The 21,037-nt window shown below is 37.0% G+C and overlaps 1 protein-coding gene across 2 annotated transcripts in view; it reads right to left on the bottom strand.

The window, feature by feature from the left end:
* LOC138322838 (interferon-induced protein 44-like) overlaps positions 1-20,684 on the bottom strand; it is a 28,583-nt gene extending 7,899 nt beyond the window's left edge. Inside the window, exons 1-5 of one of the 2 annotated variants that reach the window (XM_069266973.1) lie at positions 19,759-20,684; positions 17,601-17,698; positions 16,125-16,322; positions 15,848-15,994; positions 3,297-3,468 (exon numbers count right to left, since the gene is read on the bottom strand). In XM_069266973.1, coding sequence (XP_069123074.1) covers positions 3,297-3,468; positions 15,848-15,994; positions 16,125-16,322; positions 17,601-17,690 — 607 coding nt within the window. In that variant the 5' untranslated portion in view covers positions 17,691-17,698; positions 19,759-20,684. Of the gene's footprint in view, positions 1-3,296; positions 3,469-15,847; positions 15,995-16,124; positions 16,323-17,600; positions 19,364-19,758 lie in introns of those variants that run through there. The other variant, XM_069266971.1, reaches the window with a different exon arrangement.
* Between the last annotated feature and the right edge of the window lie 353 nt (positions 20,685-21,037).

Here is a 21,037-nt window from a genome sequence, read left to right as displayed (position 1 = left end):
TGAGTTTGAACATCACGACTCTGATCCGGATTATAGACTGGATTTCCTGTCAAAGTTTCTCACACTTTCCGCATTTTGTTCGGAAAAATACATCTCGGTTCTTCAATGACATGGTGATTTTGTGTACAAAACTGAAGCGGAGTATTCACAGAAGTACAGATGTTTAGTATCGGATGTTCAAACGTGAAACTGGCTTTAGAGGCAGAGGATTGGGGATTCCTGGTAATCGAACACTATCACCTACTTTAAATAAAGTTGTTTTTGCTGATTGTTCCCTACAAAATGCCAAAACTGTTCATCTGGCTGCCAACTTAAACTAAACTAGATGTTTCGAGTCTAAAATGAAACCCAAAGATTTGTTGATGTGATTGACCAAAACATAGCTCTTCTTGGTAATCTTCCTGACAACATTGCAGCCCTCCTAACCAGTCTTTAGTGATTATGAGCGCAGTCTTACGGAGAAAATTGATACTAAGGCAGGGGTAATCCAGTGTATTTCTATTAGTTAAACGTCTTATTAATAGCCATGGTCATGTAAGGACTGTACTCAGGTTTGGTGGTGGAAGAAAAAAATCACCGACCAGCGTCAGTACATGGCAACTGGCCCCACATGGGATTCGCGACCTGTACCCAGAGGTGGAGGACTTGTGGTAAAATATCAGGACATCTTAAACACTCAGAACCCCCAAATCTATAGATTAATAAAAGCACATTAAATAATTGTGTTATGATCATGTCAAATTCACAAGAGTTACCATCATCAGTATGCATTTATATATATTCGCACAATCAGGTCAATGCTCCTAGAATGCGATTCAAATTGTTACTGTAAATTCGGTACTCGACAGTCAAAATACTCACACTATTTACACATATTTATTTTAAATTATTCTATTATATATCGGATGAATATTTGCTTTATAGATAATGCAAACTTAATACAGAATTACTCGATAAAAAAACAAATCTTTATATTTATAATGTCTTATTTTTACAATAAAATGTGATAATAGACAAAAAGGAAAAAAATCTAATAAAAAACACGGATATTAGATGTTCGTAATATGAAAACACTAATAACCAAGGCAGCGAAAACATATTATCAAAAGGTACACCTGTACTATTATTTCTACTAAGCGTGGAAAGCTATATGCTGATGATCAGAGAAATCAAAGGAAGCCTCACAGAGCCCTGTAATTAGTCGAATCATAACAACAACCAGGTATACAGGGAAATATTAGCATGTTTGTAAGATATTTTCATTAAGAAATATTTATTCGAGACAAGTTTCTCGTCACAAGGAGATGAAGGAACCAAGGAACACGCATGCCAAGTGATGTTATACATTGAAAGGTTATGTAAACATTTTATTGAACCACAAAAAAAAAAATAAAAACACCTAAATCGGTCCTAACCTTCTCCACGACATCATAGGTTTACGTTTAAAATTAGTAACTAAAGAACTCTCTGACTGTACCATCATTCAGGGCACCCAACGAAAAAATCGAATTAACAAAATTTTAATCTGACAATAAAATCCAATTTAACACTAGGGAGACGATCATCAGAATCTCGACAACAATGTATGACTCACGTTATCACCCTATTTAATAAACTGTACGTAATAAGACTTGTGACATTATAAACACATACACATATAGAAAATAAACTACGTAGTAAATATCAGTTACAGATGCGATATCACGATATCAGACAACCTTTATATCGTGGAATTACTATACCTGCATCCAACCCCCGACCTATCTACATATAACTGTATAAATATATATCAGAATACATGAACAGTCCTTGTAATGATGTACATGATACCCAGAGAACGAAAAGCTTAATCAAATTTTAAGGCGTCTCAATATGTGATGTCATCTCAGCCATTAGCTCCTAAAATGATGTTTAATCAAGCGATAGAGTTGAACAGTACATTTAAGGCTCTACGTCATAGGGTGAACCACAAGTATTTGCAAATGATTATTCCCAAATTAATAATCTTAAATATTTTGATTTCCGTTTTTCTAGAACCTGAACGAATTCATATCAGTATGTAGGAGAGACCATGTCGAAGAAATTCCAAACATAACAGCTAACTTTATGGTGGTGTTATATAAAATTCATACTTATACTTGTTTGATTTGTTTTGTATGTTTGTCTTAGATTAAATAACGTCTCCCTATTAACAGCTATGGTACATGTATCACAGGACGGCAATTCCCTGAATGCGTTGAGTTTCGTGTCGTATTTGTTCGAGGTGCTTGGTATTTGTGAGACTGCGGTAATATTCAAGTTGTGTCATATCTTTCTAGTGATCGTGAACTATTTGTTCCTATCTTTTAATAGAGCTAATATTTACTGCTACACATTAACACAAGCACACTACTTGCCTCGGAAGTTAGGAGATGTATTGCTGTAATTTTCTAGAGGTTTACAATCAATAACAATTTAAAACATACCGACTCCATAATGAAATAAACCATTAATATCACGTGGAAATAACCTGGAATCTGTCTTCATTATGAATATGGTTATTAGTTAGTCTCATCATCAAAACAAATTTCACTATCTAAAAGACGTAACAATAGACGTAAACTTAAAGTTTGAACGTATTATGACAATATGATAGTAATACATCCTTCAGGTGATAAGTCTCCCCGTTACTGTAGTTCATCTAATTCTTCTACTCCGATTTGGACCCTTTGCTTGTTGATTAGTCATTTTTCGATCCTCAACTCAAAACTGTGCGTCTAACCTTGTTGTAGAGGAAATCGTTCAACAAAGGTTGAGGAGATCCTGCTAAGGGCTTTTCAGTGACAAAATGTTAATATTTTGATCCTAAAGCTCAGGCCTCGCGGTGGTAGTTGTTCTTTACCTGGAGATATTCACTTGTGTTTTGGGGAAATAACCCATCATCATGGACAACCCTCTCGACAACGACTCCTTTTACTGCTGCAGGCTGTAGATAAACCGTTGCTGACGGAGTTCGTCCGATGTTGCATCACATTCACATATCCTATCAATGTTTGAGTGAGCAGGGAACAGCCTGAGGTATTTCCTTATTAACAAAACTCCTCCTCCAATTTTATACGATTGAAGAAAACACATCAGTGTAAGCGACATGCACATGGTAACTTCCCATCTAATCCCAATTTAGAATTTATCCTTCTTCTTCTATTACTAGCATTCACCGAACTTTTCAAATTATATTGACACGCCTAAAAACAAAACCGTGTATGCTCATGGGATATGAAAATTATCTAAACAAATTTCTAAATACGAAGTATTACCTCTTTGGTTTATTCGTGTCTGCATGGCTTTGATCCGCTCCACTACTTTCACGGGAATGACGTCCACAGTACTAGCGTCCAGGACAAATGCTACACAGTGCATCTGATCAGCGAGGGTAGGTATCTTTACGAATCCAATGGTGTCGGTCGTTAGAGGAACGCTAGGATTGAACTGAAATTAAAGATTTTGCTAAAATAAATTCCAACAAATTCACATACTCTGTTTCACCACTTGTAGAACATGATAAAACAATGGTGTTAAATATTCACAGGGTTTAGAGTTTAATTTCCAAATATATGAGGTTCCAACGCATTATGTGTACTTGTGCAGGTAGGTTAACCTGGTCTCAATTATCCCATAATATTCTCCTGGACATTTTTTTTTGACACCGGGTCCACATTTAAGGTATATTGAAACTCAAACAAAAGCGTGATAGACGAACGGCCGAACCGTTTGTGGACGTTTGCTTAATTCAAAATACCATTCCCAATGATCTAGGTGGAAATAGAATATACCTAAATAAATTCGCTTAGACAATATATGCTGCTGTTCCATTATTGGTTTTTTCAATAATTTGAAAACAGATGTATCCCTTTACAATTTCAAGAATTAGATAAGCTAACTAAATACATTTTACATTTTTGAGTTGTCATATCAGATGGAATCCCGCGTGTTAGTGGACAAATCTCATTGTCTGCAAACGAATTGTACTTCTGCATATTTGCTGGGTTTGTATAAAGTAATTAAGTAAATGACTGAATTTAAAAGTTATAAAGCTATTTCTTATACAAGTAATTAACTGATAACTAATGCTTAGCTACCCTTTTTCCATTTTATATGTAATGACAATCCACAATGTACTCATCATTATTATTTAGTATAGAAGCCATTATCTAAACCGCACACGAAACGTTCCTTAGTTTTACCAATCCGATAAACTATATCTGTCCAATGCTTTTGGTGCTATGAAACGTGGCATACTCCGTAAGACGGCGTAACCATAGGCTTTTTTTCGCCACTGATGTGCGACTTGCACACAGTATGTAATACTCGACGAGGATAATATATCTCGATATAACAGCTCGTTATTGTTGAACATGAGCCGTCTTAATAACGACTTGCAGTACTGAAGGGAGGTAACGTCCGTTGACCATACGACAATATGTAACACGATATATTGGTCCAGGATTTATTTAAGGTTGGATGGTGGAGGAGAAACGGAGTAACCTGGAAAAAACCACCGACCAGCAGTCAGTACCTGACAACTGTCCTACATGGGATTGAAACTCTCGAACCCAGAGGTGTATGTATAGTGGTTATTATGTCGGAAATCCTAATCGGCTAACGCTGCCTCTAATTGAGTAAATTTAGTATGGGTTTTTCAAAATAACCTTACAAATGTGGAATCAACACATTGTTCATTACTTACACAACACAGGTAATTCACAGAAAATGTTAATTATTTGTGAGATAATATACATTATACTGTATTTGAAGATGGCCTGGTTGTTTAAACCACCCTTCTGAAATATAAGTTGTGTAATTCACGCTGTCATTGATTCTGTGTAAGTAGTAAAATGTAACCACAGGTCAAAGGCAACACATCACACACACCACAAATGCAAACATAATGGACATTCTATGTCATGAAGTGAAGTGTTTGTTCACCTTGTACTTTTTCATGCACATGTCCCATTCTAGCAAATAGCCTATTTCCTGATCTTCAAGACCTTCATCTTCTTCCAGTCCTCGAGTGTCACATAAACGGAAAGTTGAGGGGTTTGCCAGCGTATCCGTCCCTAACTTGATACTTCCGGAACTGTTTGTAAAATAAAATGAGGATATTTTAGTCACTACACAATGCACTTATAGCATACTAAACTCTAAGTAAATGATATTTTTTTAACATAATGCAAAAAACATTCAAATGATTTTAATATAATTTACTCACAGAAGTTGTCAAACTTTTTTTCGGCACTTCCTGCGTTTTGCCTGGATACTGATTTGCCCTCTGAAGATAGAGTTGATGGTGTTGAAGTAGCTAGACTTGCCAGCCCCGACCTGTCCGACTAAGAGGATCATGGCTTGTTTCAAGTTCAGTCCCGATAGTGGTTTATATGAAGCAACCTTATCTTTCAAACTGCTCTTCCAGCTAGAATTTTTAATAAACACATTCTAATAAACTGAAATTCTCATTTCTCTTTAATATAAGTTTCATGCATTTGTAGAATATAAGCACTATATAAGAACTGCACATGGACTAATAAAACGCCAGAAATTCAAAGGCTGTTCATTTCGTAACGAATGATTTTTAACTTTAATATGTAAGTTATCATGTGCAAAAATAAGTACATTAAGAGCATTGAATTTCTTTCAGATAGCTTTCATAGTCTGTATAAATGGGACAGAGGGGCGAACTGCATGAAGCCCTCTAACATTTGCGTCTATATTGAGGAAATAATTCGATAATGACTTCATAATAAGTAGATGGCAGTTCATAGGCTGATGGATGTCAACTGCGCTTGGTAAGGTCACGTACTGGGGCTGCAGCGGAAATGTAAATACAGATTTGTAAACATTTTAATATACAGTGTTTGAAGTTATAATCAATCATATAAAGTTTGTTGTAGTTTACAGTTGAGTACCGGCGTTAATTGATAATGATCAATATAACATTTATTGATAAAATGTCAAATTAAAATTGCGAAGACAGCATGTTAAATAAGTATAACTGCCACTGACGCAGAAGGTCGATGATAATCTAGACAATAAAGTATTAGAAACACTCTAAGACTAACAGGGGCATTTCTTCATAGTAACTAATAAAAGAAATATTGAGATTTAAATTAGAGCGTATATATGTTGATTTATGAATGTGAATTAAATCTTTAATATTTAATTCATGTGATTTTCAAAATGAATGTTTATACATTTTAGTTTAATGTTTTTGCTTTCACGTGCTGTCTAAACCTGAAGTTTTATCTTAAAGTGAGTATATCATACTGAAAAACGATTTATTTCCTGGTAAATAGGTCAGCTTCATATCTGTTTTGTTAGAAATTATTTTAAATATACAATACCAACATGCATCAGCTAAATAGCGATAGTGTATTGTCATCTTTAACTTCCGGTTATATCAATATTAAATAAATAAGTTATATGACTCAATACACAAATGACACGTTCGATTGCACGGATAATACCGCGCTTAGAGGGAACCAGAGCGCCCGTATATGAATCCCGCGCGAGCAGGTTGGTGATTCGTTTTCACACTACCCTTGTCAGGAATCCTAACCAGGTGGCCGGCAAGGTCAAGGAGAACGGTTTAACAACAACACTTCCTGATATATACATGCGTGCACTGAATACATAAAATTACCTTTGTACTCCAGTCGACATTCCGTAACCACGGTTTCTTCTCCGCTATCTGCGTCTCCTTCCTGAGTGCTTCCTCTTCTCTCAGTTCCTCCATAGTTTTTTCGCTGCCAGTTCAGAGATCAAGAGAAGCAGAATAGAAAAAATACATAATCATTACAAAACAATGGATAGATTGAATAAAACTCAGACAAGTAACCTGTAATTGATATCCCTACAGTCGGACAATACTATTAGAAAAGGGGTTTGTGTAAGATAACGAAAACAGGATATTTTCTTTTATTTCACAATTCTAGGTCGTTAATTATATCGTCTATTAACATCGTGATGATAACAAACAAGAGGCCCAGAGGGCCTGTATCGCCCACCTGGTTATTGTTAATACCAAATAACGTTCTGAATATACAGGATCATTGTTTCTAATTTCTGCTCCAGCTGACCAAATTTGGTTTATATTCCCATGCAGACATCTATGACTAGTAAGCGATTTAAAGCATTTACCTCTATTTACCCTATTGGGCCCTGCCCATCTCCTGTCCCCGGGGGCTCAGAGCCAAAATTTATATACAAACTCTGTTCCCCCTCCCCCAATGATGTTTCTGGCCAAATTTGGTTACATTCCATACATGAACTCTATGAACTAGTAGCGATTTAAAGGGAATTACCTCTATTTCTCCTATTGGGCCCCGCCCCCCTCCTGCCCCAGGGGGTCAAGGGTCAAAAATTTATACAAATTCTGTTCTTTTACCCAAAGAATGTTCTGGCCAAATTTAGTTACATTCCATGCAGAAATCTACGACAAGTAGCGATTTAAAGCATTTACCTCTATGTTCCCTTATTGGCCCCGCCCCTCCTGCCCCCCAGGGGGCTCAGAGAGCCACAATTCATACATACTCTGTCTGTTTCCCCTTCCCCCAATGATGTTTTTCTGGCCGAATTTGGTTGCATTCCATGCAGAACGCTATGGACTAGTATCGATTTAAAAGGATTTAACTCTATTTCCCCTATGGCCGCCGCCCCTCCTGCCCCCGGTTGTGTCAGAGCAAAAATTTATACAAATTCTGTTCACCTTACCATAAAGAATGTTTTCTGGGCCAAATTTGGTTACATTCGCGTGCAGAACTCTATGACTAGTAGCGATTAAAGGATTAGCCTCTATTTCCCCTATTTGGGCAATATCGCCCCTCCTGCCCCCGGGGGGTCAGAGCAAAAATTTAATACAAAACTCTGTTTCCCTTCCCTCCAATGATTTTATCTGTGCCAAATTTGGTCACATTCCATGCAAAACTGTAATGACTAGTAGCGATCTAAAGGAATTACCTTCTTTCCCCTATTGGGCCCCGTCCCCTCCTGCCCCCGGGGGGAGAGGGTGGGGAGTTAGAGCCAAAATTTATACAAACTCACGTTCCCCCAATGATGTTTCTGAGCAAAATTTTTCACATTCCATGCAGAACTCTATGATAGTAAGTAGCGTTTTAAAAGGAAATGTTGAAGGACGGACGGACGACTGATGGCGCGCCCATAGCATAAGCTCACTCGGCCCTGCAGTTCAGGTGAAGCTAAAAACTGACTTGAGTAAAGTTTTCAATTATAGATTAATACAGTTCGTTTTATTTAGATCTATCCATATTATAACGACCTGTGTCCCATTTAACAAGTGTTTAACATTTAAGAAATTCGTGGTTTATGATTGATTAATGGCTGGACAATTAGTACATACATAATGGGTACTCAAAAGGGAATATCGTACTAAAAGGAAAGAAGATATATTTGATATAAACGTAACCTTCGAACAAATTAACGTGTGCAGACCAAAATATACTACGACAGTTGGAATACTATAGATACACATATACCATATTTTATTGACAGAATATATTGATATGGTTTGTGTATATGCCTCAGATATCGTAGAGACCACAACGCTGGGGGTCTAAACGTGTTTTGGTATGCGGAGGTGTAATTACGTATGCGAAGCAAAATGGCGTCGAAAAGCTCCACTTTTCAAATGCAAGATATGATATACTTGTCCTGATAATTCTACACAGGGTCACATTATATAGTAAAATCCGACACTTGCCCAGCGTTGTACAACCATTTTTTAACCAGAAAGATATTCTTGATAACGTGGTCTTTTTTTAAAAATTAATCATAAAGAAAGGTAAATATTTTCAGCAAAATAAGTCAAAACAACAAATTCATCTATATCAGAAATGATAAGTAATCATAACTATACGTTACCTCGATAGACCGTTCAGTCTGAAGCGGATTAAAGAGTGCCTGCAATACTGTCTGCTTTCTCGGTAAAAAAACCGAAAGTATAACCACGGAAATCCCGAGACTAAAATGTAAGATTGTCACATAAGATAGGAAACACCCACAGTAGTTGTAGATAACAGAGTTGTATACATGAAATGCCTATCCCGATAATAGTTTTTGTTTTATCAACCAATACAAGTATGAGGGACACATCTAGAGTTATCTCCTAGTAAAGAGTTCTTTCCATGGAGATAAGTGTAAATATATCCCGACACATAGGGGCATGATTATTTTATATGCCGAACATGACTAAAATAAAAACAGTAGAATATTATATCCAACATTAAAAAGGATATACTAACTCAGAATTTAATCTGACATATAATTTATTCAATGAAAAACATGCATAATACAAGAAAATTTGAATATGAATAATTATATATGATGAAGACGGTCTGTAAAAAGTACTAGGGGTATTTATACATAATCCTTGATGCAATAACGAATAAGTACATCACGTGACGGAAATACTGAGATTTGATTGACTGCACACATGGTGGGTACTATTTTCAAAAAATAGTACCCCGGGGAAGCGGACACGATTGAAGTAGCGCGGAATTTGAACGGAACTTTATTGTTACACTCACTAGTACATGAGGTGATTATAATGTTGCCCTTCGGTCAAGATGGCGGACAGGCTGGTTGTATACGTGAGAAGGAAGCAAATTCATGTATGTTGCTTTTTTTTTTCGCAGAAGATGGTTCACTATCTTCATGACACCAATTATTTTGGATACATAGACTTTTTTTGGATAAATACAGCCTTCGGCTCGGGTAATATTCCATCCCCCCGACAATACTATCCTCTCAAACAAGCCATACTCTAGATAACCTGTAGTGACAATACATGTGTAATATTTACTTTTTATCTATTTTTCTTCAAAACAAACACAATTTTATTTTCCCAGCACGTTTGGAGAGCTGCCAGGGTTTGGGGGCCCTGGGGTCAGCCCGATCAAAACAGCCTCATACATCAGTCGGTCAATCGTAACAACACCTTTGCTTCTATCACTTTCAACTTACTAATTATTCATTTTAAGTACCCTTTTCACACATTATATACACACGATTTATTATGGTGTTTATAGTTTTATTTTACTTATTTTATGTAACAATATAAACTTATTGTGTTTCATACATGTGTAATATTTAAGAAGAAATAAAATATAACATATATAATACCGTATTCGATCCAATAAACGCCCATGGTCCCTATAGATCGACGCCCCTCCCCTCTTTTTGAGGCCTCAATTTCAATTGCCCATGCACAAATAAGGACCAAAACTACATAAAACGGTAGAAATTTATGCAATAAAATTTGACTTTATTAGCACCTTTTCATTTTTATCAATTTTTAAGCGCCCTGGGCGCTTATTGGGTCGAATACGGTAACACATAAAATTTATACAATCGGAAAACTGTCACATCAGTACAAAGGATTTATAGAAAAAATCCAGAGTCAAGTGCGTTAAACAGTGAATATTCCTTATTTCTATTTAGGGAAGTGGTTTGAAGAGGTCGCTGTCAGATAACAACTCCGATAAAGATGGACCCTATTAGAGGCAATATCATGGATGAAAACGGTGGATTGAAGCAGACCACCTGGAAAGTAATAAAGCTTTGACGTACCCAACATGAGGTTTTTGTCAAGGCTGAATGTGGCTGTTACTGATCTACGAGGTTCCAGTTACGAAAGTTGGAGAGAGCAGCAAAGCATTTATCTGCGGCGATGCCTTGGAATCCAACTAGGATTTACAACCCCGTAAGTTACAATTACCGCTTTCATGACATAACATAGACATGGCATTGCGGGACTCCTTAGATGCAAAAGACAGTGGAACACGTGTCCAGACAAGGATAGGAAGAAAGTGGTCAGCATCGACATCTGTAGACCAGGCTGAAAGTATGCTGGAAACTACGCCCATGTGGTTGGAAACACGTGCAGCGGAAGGCAATGGACTATGGTTGTAGCACTTTCAACAGTGGAAGAAACACATCAGAGTATACCAGAGAGGCGAAAGGTGGTTCAGGACGAGGTCAGTGCGGTTAGAGGAGGAAAAGAGAAAGACAAAAGCTGTTGAGTTGGGAAAGTAAGCAAGGGATGTGGATGAAGTGGGAATTGCCAAGCAGAAACTGTCTCGGTCAGAAGTGTTCGGATGAAAGACCAAAACAGGATAGCATTTCTGTAAATAGGCGGAATACGATGCACAGTACCATCCCCATCAAATCTTCACCAGTGGAGACTTATTGATGACCTAACAATGTCAGCTCTGTGGTAGCCAGGGATCATATGACACACATCTTGTCAGGGTGTCGGATATCATTGCCACAGGGGCTGAAGGCTGAGACAGTGGAGCGGAAGAAAATCAGCTACAACACATCGCAATAGTTTTCCCAATAGTGGATAACTACATTACGTCCGTGATATCGAACCATTCCAGATATAGCATCGTAGTGGAGCTCACAGTAACCTGGGAGGAAAATTGGTGCAAAGGCGCATTAAAGGAAGAACTTGAAGTATGCGGATCTAATAGCAGACTGCAAAGAGAAAGGATGGAAGCATAGCTGTTCGCAGTTAAGGTTTGATGTTGCAACATTTAGGAGTACGACCGGGGAAGGCAATGCCATCAGCGCTGGAGGAGGTAATTTGTGTAGCTGCGGAGAAAAGCGTCTTTGCTGTGTTATGGCAAACCGTCTTGAAATGAAAGTCAGGATCCATCGAATATATGAAAAAGTTTCCATCTCAAGAGATGAAATGTAACTGTTATTCATAAAAAAACAATGGATATTCTATTGATCACGTTTTACGTCTATGCGTAATACCGGTACATGTTTTTCAATCTGCAGCGATACCTTATGTATCACTCTTTTAATATTTCCCCGCTACTAATTTTAGTTTCCACACAAGTTTCAAAGAATAATCAAATGCACCTAAAAGCGTGGAAAGATGCACACAGTATTTATATTTTTGGTTTGATATTTTCTCCACCAAAACAATATTTTCACTGTACTTAATGGTGTTCTGATTAGGTCAATATTGAGTGAAAAATATCGATACCGATATGCAAGCATATGTTTTTCAACATAATGTTGGGGGGGGGGGGGGGGGGGGGGGGGGGGGGGGGGGGGGGGGGGGGGGGGGGGTGGGGGGGGGGGGGGGGGGGGGGGGGGGGGGGGGGGGGGGGGGGGGTAAGACCTAATATTTCATTGCGAAGTGGGTACTAAAATTGTTATATTCCGTGACAACATGAGCCGTAATAATTAAACGAAGGGAAAGGTAGAAAGCATTTTCTATACGACTATGATTCAAGTAAATATCCGCATGATCAGGAGTTTCCTTACTCTCTAGAAACAGTCCCCTTATATTCAGTTTTTAGGATTAAAATATACAAGCCATAACTTACAGCAACGATTGTCTATTTTCAAATCAACCGGTCTTCTGCAGTGCAGGTGTTGCAACTAATACATAAATTGAAGTGTCATCAGCAAATAATCTAATAATTTTTTTGTGAATAATCGTTTGGGACATCATTTATATAAATTAAGAAATAAAAGAGATGGCATGGTTTAGAACTCCGAGTACACCACTTTTAAACTGTTAGAAACAAAATTTGACGATATCTCATCAATAAAATCTTTGCTTTCTATTAGATAAAGAGGTTATTAAACTTTTATAATTTTATCGCTCATTCCAATATTGATACGTTTAATGTAAAAAGACTTGTAGTAGACACACATGGCCAAAACGCCTTACTAATATCAAAGAAAACAATACGTACTTTCCTCCCAGAGTATATTGTCCTTCATCCAAATATTTGTATGCTTAGTAATTGATGAATTGTCGAATCGCCTGGCGGAATCCTGACTGGCATGGGGTTATTATTTTTTTCAATTAAACATTTATGGACATATTTGAAAATTCATTACTACAATAATAATGAATATAAATATATGACGATACGTATTAAAATGTATAAATAAAAGAGATTATACAAGGAAGAGGTCATTAGCATGCTCCTTTCGTAAAACGTGGATTCATCAGATTTCCACACAAAACGGAAATCAATATATCGTCTTGTTAGACTAGAAACGGCTAAAGAAACATGTTTTTAAAGCATTTTATGACATCATCAGAGTAAAACAACATCGGGACAATAAACCATAATTCAAAATTAAAATCATGTAAAATTTGACATCGTTTAAATAGTCCATAAAAAATTACAAAATTTCATTTTTGCCATCTTGCTCAGCCTCAATCTCGTCAAGTTTGTTCTGCTGGTAGTCACCAACAAAAATGTAGAATCCGTCCTGAGACTGAGAAGTGCCAGGATGTATGGTGTTTTCTGGTCAAGTTCTACCTTCGCACTCATAGTTCTTGACAGGAAGTACATGTGACCGGGGTAAACCCATCACCATGGCAACTTTTTTCCACATTAAACCTTTTATTGCAGTACTGTAGAAAACTTTGCTGACAATCATTGGATAATTCCTCACAGATTTTTGTCAATTTAGTCATCAGCACAACCTGATGGTATTCCTGTGAAAGACATATAAAATTAATTATGAGATCTAAAATAAATTGCGTGACGTACTTAATATCAGGATAAAGTGGTGTTCAAGGCAATGTTAAAAATCGCTGCCCACAGCCCTATATCCTTGAAACTTTGCATTTTAAAGTATTACTAGTTGTCCCTTTAAAATGTCACTTCTGTTCCCTTCTGTGATTTTAAAAGGCCCAAAGGACCTGAATTCTTCGTAGTCACAAACACGCCAAAGGAGGTTAGCTTTTATTAAAAATTCTACATTTTTGTATTCATAAATCATTTGAGTAGATCGTATACTTATTTATATCTAAGTCATTTATTTTAGATGTTTAACTGAAAAATTTTGTTTGCAATAATATTTTATACGAAAAAATTAACACTTTTTGGAAAAAAACGAAAACGAAACTTTGCTTTTTGCCCATCTTCACCCTGTTACTGGTTTTGTCTAACAATTTTACTCCCCATCAAAAATATTCCCATGACATTTTCTGTTTAAGTGTAAATTAGTTTTAAAATTAGAATCCGGGAAAAACAGTTTTTGAGTGACTTAGAAATAGAGAGTGCGGGTAGATTAGATTGACACGCCTAAACAAAACCGTGTATGCTCATGGGATATGAAAATTATCTAAACAAATTTTCTAAATACGAAGTATTACCCTCTTTGGTTTATTCGTGTCTGCATGGCTTTGATCCGCTCCACTACTTTCACGGGAATGACGTCCACAGTACTCTAGCGTCCAGGACAAATGCTACACAGTGCAATCTGATCAGCGAGAGTAGGTATCTTTACGAATCCAATGGTGTCGGTCGTTAGAGGAACGCTAGGATTGAACTGAAATTAAAGATTTTGCAAAATAAATTCCAACAAATTCACATACTCTGTTTTCACCACTTGTAGAACATGATAAAACAATGGTGTTAAATATTCACAGGGTTTTAGAGTTTAATTTCCAAATTTATGAGGTTCCAACGCATTATGTGTACTTGTGCAGGTAGGTTAACCCTGGTCTCAATTATCCCATAATATTCTCCTGGACATTTTTTTTTGACACCGGTCCACATTTAAGGTATATTGAAACTCAAACAAAAGCGTGATAGACGAACGGCCGAACCGTTTGTGGACGTTTGCTTAATTCAAAATACCATTCCCAAATGATCTAGGTGGAAATAGAATATACCTAAATAAATTCGCTTAGACAATATATGCTGCTGTTCCATTATTGGTTTTTTCAATAATTTGAAAACAGATGTATCCCTTTACAATTTTCAAGAATTAGATAAGCTAACTAAATACATTTTACATTTTTGAGTTGTCATATCAGATGGAATCCCGCGTGTTAGTGGACAAATCTCATTGTCTGCAAACGAATTGTACTTCTGCATATTTGCTGGGTTGTATACAGTATTAAGTAAATGACTGAATTAAAAAGTTATAAAGCTATTTTTCTTATACAAGTAATTAACTGATAACTAATGCTTAGCTACCCTTTCCATTTTATATGTAATGACAATCCACAATGTACTCATCATTATTGTTTAGTATAGAAGCCATCATCTAAACCGCACGAAACGTTCCTTAGTTTTACCAATCCGATAAACTATATCTGTCCAATGCTTTTGGTGCTATGAAACGTGACATATCCGTAAGACGGCGTAACCATAGGCTTTTTCGCCACTGATGTGCGACTTGCACACAGTATGTAATACTCGACGAGGATAATATATCTCGATAAACAGCTCGTTAATTGTTGTTGAACATGAGCCGTCTTAATAACGACTTGCAGTACTGAAGGGAGGTAACTCCGTTGACCATACGACAATATGTAACACGTTATATTGGTCAGGATTATTTAAGGTTGGATGGTGGAGGAGAAAACGGAGTACCTGGAAAAACCACCGACCAGCAGTCAGTACCTGACAACTGTCCTACATGGGATTGAAACTCTCGACCCAGAGGTGTATGTATAGTGGTATTATGTCGGAAATCCTAATCGGCTAAACGCTGCCTCTAATTGAGTAATTTAGTATGGGTTCAAAATAACCTTACAAATGTGGAATCAACACATTGTTCATTACTTACACAACACAGGAATTCACAGGTAAATTTATTTGGGATAATATAATTATACTGTATTTGAAGATGGCTGGTTGGTTTAAACCACCCTTCTGAAATATAAGTTGTGTAATTCACGCTGTCATTGATTCTGTGTAAGTAGTAAAATGTAACCACAGGTCAAAGGCAAACACATCACACACACCACAAATGCAAACATAATGGACATTCTATGTCATGAAGTGAAGTGTTTGTTCACCTTGTACTTTTCAGGCACATGCCCATCTAGCAAATAGCCTATTTCCTGATCTTCAAGACCTTCATCTTCTTCCAGTCCTCGAGTGTCACATAAACGAAAGTTGAGGGGTTTGCCAGCGTATCCGTCCCTAACTTGATACTTCCGGAACTGTGGTAAAATAAAATGAGATATTTTAGTCACTACACAATGCACTTATAGCATACTAAACTCTAAATAAATGATATTTTTTTAACATAATGCAAAAAACATTCAAATGATTTTAATATAATTTACTCACAGAAGTTGTCAAACTTTTTTCGGCACTTCCTGCGTTTGCCTGGATACTGATTTGCCCTCTGAAGATAGAGTTGATGGTGTTGAAGTAGCTAGACTTGCCAGCCCCGACCTGTCCGACTAAGAGGATCATGGCTTGTTTCAAGTTCAGTCCCGATAGTGGTTTATAAGAAGCAACCTTATCTTTCAACTGCTCTTCCAGCTAGAATTTTTAATAAACACATTCTCTCATTTGTAGAATATAAGCACTATAAGAACTGCACATGGACTAATAAAACGTGAAATTCTCATTTCTATTTTTACTTTAATAAAGTTCATGCAAAATAAGTACTTTATTTAATATGTAAGTAACCTTACAAGCGCAGTTGGCAGTGGCAAAAACTAAGTACGTCATTATCATTACGTCACAGCATTGAAATTTTCTTTGACGATAACAGATAATTCTGATATATGCAAAATTTCATAGTCTGTAAATATAAGCATTGGTCTTAAGGTTGGGCATTCATAACAGAGGCAGAGGCAAATGCATTTGCCTCTGTACAAGCCCAACTAACAATTGCGAATCTATATTGAGGAAATAATTCGATAATGACTTCATAATAAGACTATAATAATATGGCAGTTCATAGGCTGATGGATGTCAACTGCGCTTGGTAAGGTCACGTACTGGGGCTGCAGCGGAAATGTAAATACAGATTTGTAAACATTTTAATATACAGTGTTTGAAGTTATAATCAATTATATAAAGTTTGTTGTAGTTTACAGTTGAGTACCGGCGGTAATGATAAATGATCAATATAACATTTATTGATAAATGTCAAATTAAATTGCGAAGACAGCATGTTAAATAAGTATAACTGCCACTGACGCAGAAGGTCGATGATATCTAGACAATAAAGTATTAGAAACACTCTAAGACTAACAGGGCATTTCTTCATAGTAACTAATAAAAGAAATATTGAGATTAGAATTAGAGCGTATATATGTTGATTTATGAATGGAATTAAATCTTAATTTAATTCATGTGATTTTCAAAATGAATGTTTACATTTAGTTAATGTTTTGCTTTCACGTGCTGTCTAAACCTGAAGTTTTATCTTAAGTGTATATCATACTGAAAACGATTTATTTCCTGGTAAATAGGTCAGCTTCATATCTGTTTTGTTAGAAATTATTTTAAATATACAATACCAACATGCATCAGCTAAATAGCGATAGTGTATTGTCATCTTTAACTTCGGTTATATCAATATTAAATAAATAAGTTTATATGACTCAATACACAAAATGACACGTTCGATTGCACGGATAATACCGCGCTAGAGGGAACCAGAGCGCCCGTATGAATCCCGCGCGAGCAGGTTGGTGATTCGTTTTCACACCCTTGTCAGGAATCCTAACCAGGCCGGCAAGGTCAAGGAGAACGGTTTAACAACAACACTTCCTGATATACATGCGTGCACTGAATACATAAAATTACCTTTGTACTCCAGTCGACATTCCGTAACCACGGTTTCTCCGCTATCTGCGTCTCCTTCCTGAGTGCTTCCTCTTCTCTCAGTTCCTCCATAGTTTTCGCTGCCAGTTCAGAGATCAAGAGAAGCAGAATAGAAAAATACATAATCATTACAAAACAATGGATAGATTGAATAAAACTCAGACAAGTAACCTGTAATTGTATCCCTACAGTCGGACAATACTATTAGAAAAGGGGTTTGTGTAGATAACGAAACAGGGATATTTCTTTTATTTCACAATTCTAGGTCGTTAATTATATCGTCTATTAACATCGTGATGATAACAAACAAGAGGCCCAGAGGGCCTGTATCGCCCACCTGGTTATTGTAATACCAAATAACGTTCTGAATACAGGATCATTGTTTCTAATTTCTGCTCCAGCTGACCAAATTTGGTTATATCCCATGCAGACATCTATGACTAGTAGCGATTTAAAGCATTTACCTCTATTTACCCTATTGGGCCCTGCCCCTCCTGTCCCCGGGGGCTCAGAGCCAAAATTTATACAAACTCTGTTCCCCTTCCCCCAATGATGTTTCTGGCCAAATTTGGTTACATTCCATACAGAACTCTATGACTAGTAGCGATTTAAAGGAATTACCTCTATTTCTCCTATTGGGCCCCGCCCCTCCTGCCCCAGGGGGTCAGGGTCAAAATTTATACAAATTCTGTTCTTTTACCCAAAGAATGTTTCTGGCCAAATTTAGTTACATTCCATGCAGAACTCTACGACAAGTAGCGATTTAAAGCATTTACCTCTATTTCCCTTATTGGGCCCCGCCCCTCCTGCCCCCGGGGGCTCAGAGCCACAATTCATACATACTCTGTCTGTTCCCCTTCCCCCAATGATGTTTCTGGCCGAATTTGGTTGCATTCCATGCAGAACGCTATGACTAGTATCGATTTAAAAGGATTTAACTCTATTTCCCCTATGGGCCCCGCCCCTCCTGCCCCCGGTGGGTCAGAGCAAAAATTTATACAAATTCTGTTCACCTTACCTAAAGAATGTTTCTGGCCAAATTTGGTTACATTCCGTGCAGAACTCTATGACTAGTAGCGATTTAAAGGATTAGCCTCTATTTCCCCTATTGGGCATCGCCCCTCCTGCCCCCGGGGGGTCAGAGCAAAAATTTATACAAACTCTGTTTCCCTTCCTCCAATGATTTTATCTGGCCAAATTTGGTCACATTCCATGCAAAACTGTATGACTAGTAGCGATCTAAAGGAATTACCTCTATTTCCCCTATTGGGCCCCGTCCCTCCTGCCCCCGGGGGGAGAGGGTGGGGAGTTAGAGCCAAAATTTATACAAACTCTTCCCCCAATGATGTTTCTGGGCAAATTTTGTCACATTCCATGCAGAACTCTATGAATAGTAGCGTTTTAAAGGAAATGTTGATGGACGGACGGACGACTGATGGCGCGCCATAGCATAAGCTCACCGGCCCTGCAGTTCAGGTGAGCTAAAAACTGACTGAGTAAAGTTTTCAATTATAGATTAATACAGTTCGTTTATTTAGATCTATCCATATTATAACGACCTGTGTCCCATTTAACAAGTGTTTTCATTTAAGAAATTCGTGGTTTATGATTGATTAATGGCTGGGACAATTAGTACATACATATGGGTACTCAAAAGGGAATATCGTACTAAAAGGAAAGAAGATATATTTGATATAAACGTAACCTTCGAACAAATTAACGCAGACCAAAATATACTACGACAGTGGATACTATAGATACACATATAGCATATTTATTGACAGAATATATTGATATGGTTTGTGTATATGCCTCAGATATCGTAGAGCCACAACGCTGGGGTCTAACGTGTTTTTGGTATGCGGAGGTGTAATTACGTATGCGAAGCAAAATGGCGTCGAAAGCTCCACTTTCAAATGCAAGATATGATTACTGTCCTGATATTCTACACAGGGTCACATTATATAGTAAAATCCGACACTTGCCCAGCGTTGTACAACATTTTTTAACCAGAAAGATATATTCTTGATAACGTGGTTTTTTTTAAAAATTAATCATAAGAAGGTAAATATTTCAGCAAAATAAGTCAAACACAAATTCATCTATATCAGAAATGATAAGTAATCATAACTATACGTACCTCGATAGACCGTTCAGTGAAGCGGATTAAAGAGTGCCTGCAATACTGTCTGCTTTCTCGGTAATAAAACCGAAAGTATAACACGGAAATCCCGAGACTAAAATGTAAGTTGTCACATAAGATAGGAAACACCCACAGAGTTGTAGGATAACAGAGTTGTATACATGAAATGCCTATCCCGATATAGTTTTGTTATCAACCAATACAAGTATGAGGGACACATCTAGAGTTATCTCCTAGTAAAGAGTTCTTTCCATGGAGATAAGTGTAAATATATCCCGACACATAGGGGCATGATTATTTTTATGCCGAACATGACTAAAATAAAACAGTAGAATATTATATTCAACATTAATAAGGATATACGTAACTCAGAATTTAATCTGACATATAATTTATTCAATGAAAACATGCATAATACAAGAAAATTTGAATATGAATAATTATTATGATGAAGACGGTCTGTAAAAAGTACTAGGGTATTTATACATAATCCCTTGATGCAATAACAATAAGTACATCACGTGACGAAATACTAGATTTGATTGACTGCACACATGGTGGGTACTATTTTCAAAAAATAGTACCCGGGGAAGCGGACACGATTGAAGTAGCGCGGAATTGAACGGAACTTATTGTTACATCACTAGTACATGAGGTGATTATAATGTTGCCCTTCGGTCAAGATGGCGGACAGGCTGTTGTATACGGAGAAGGAAGCAAATTCATGTATGTTGCTTTTTTTTGCAGAAGATGGTTCACTATCTTCATGACACCAATTATTTTGATACATAGACTTTTTTTGGATAAATACAGCCTTCGGCTCGGGTAATATTCCATCCCCCGACAATACTATCCTCTCAAACAAGCCATACTAGATAACCTGTTGACAATACATGTGTAATATTTACTTTTTATCTATTTTTCTTCAAAACAACAACACACAATTTTATTTTCCCAGCACGTTTGGAGAGCTGCCAGGTTTGGGGGCCCTGGGGTCAGCCCGATCAAAACAGCCTCATACATCAGTCGGTCAATCGTACAACCTTTGCTCATCACTTTCAACTTACTAATATCATTTTAAGTACCCTTTCACACATTATATACACACGATTTATTATGGTGTTTAGTTTTATTTTACTTATTTTATTAACAATATAAACTTATTGTGTTTCATACATTGTAATATTTAAGAAGAAATAAAATATAACATATATAATACCGTATTCGATCCAATAAACGCCCATGTCCCTATAAGCGCCCCTCCCTCTTTTTGAGG

Source organism: Argopecten irradians, chromosome 5 (genome assembly GCF_041381155.1).
Source record: "Argopecten irradians isolate NY chromosome 5, Ai_NY, whole genome shotgun sequence".
NCBI classification, from domain to species: Eukaryota; Metazoa; Mollusca; class Bivalvia; order Pectinida; family Pectinidae; genus Argopecten; species Argopecten irradians.
The sequence above is the reverse complement of the archived record's forward strand: the minus strand, read 5'-3'. Positions and strand labels throughout refer to the sequence as shown.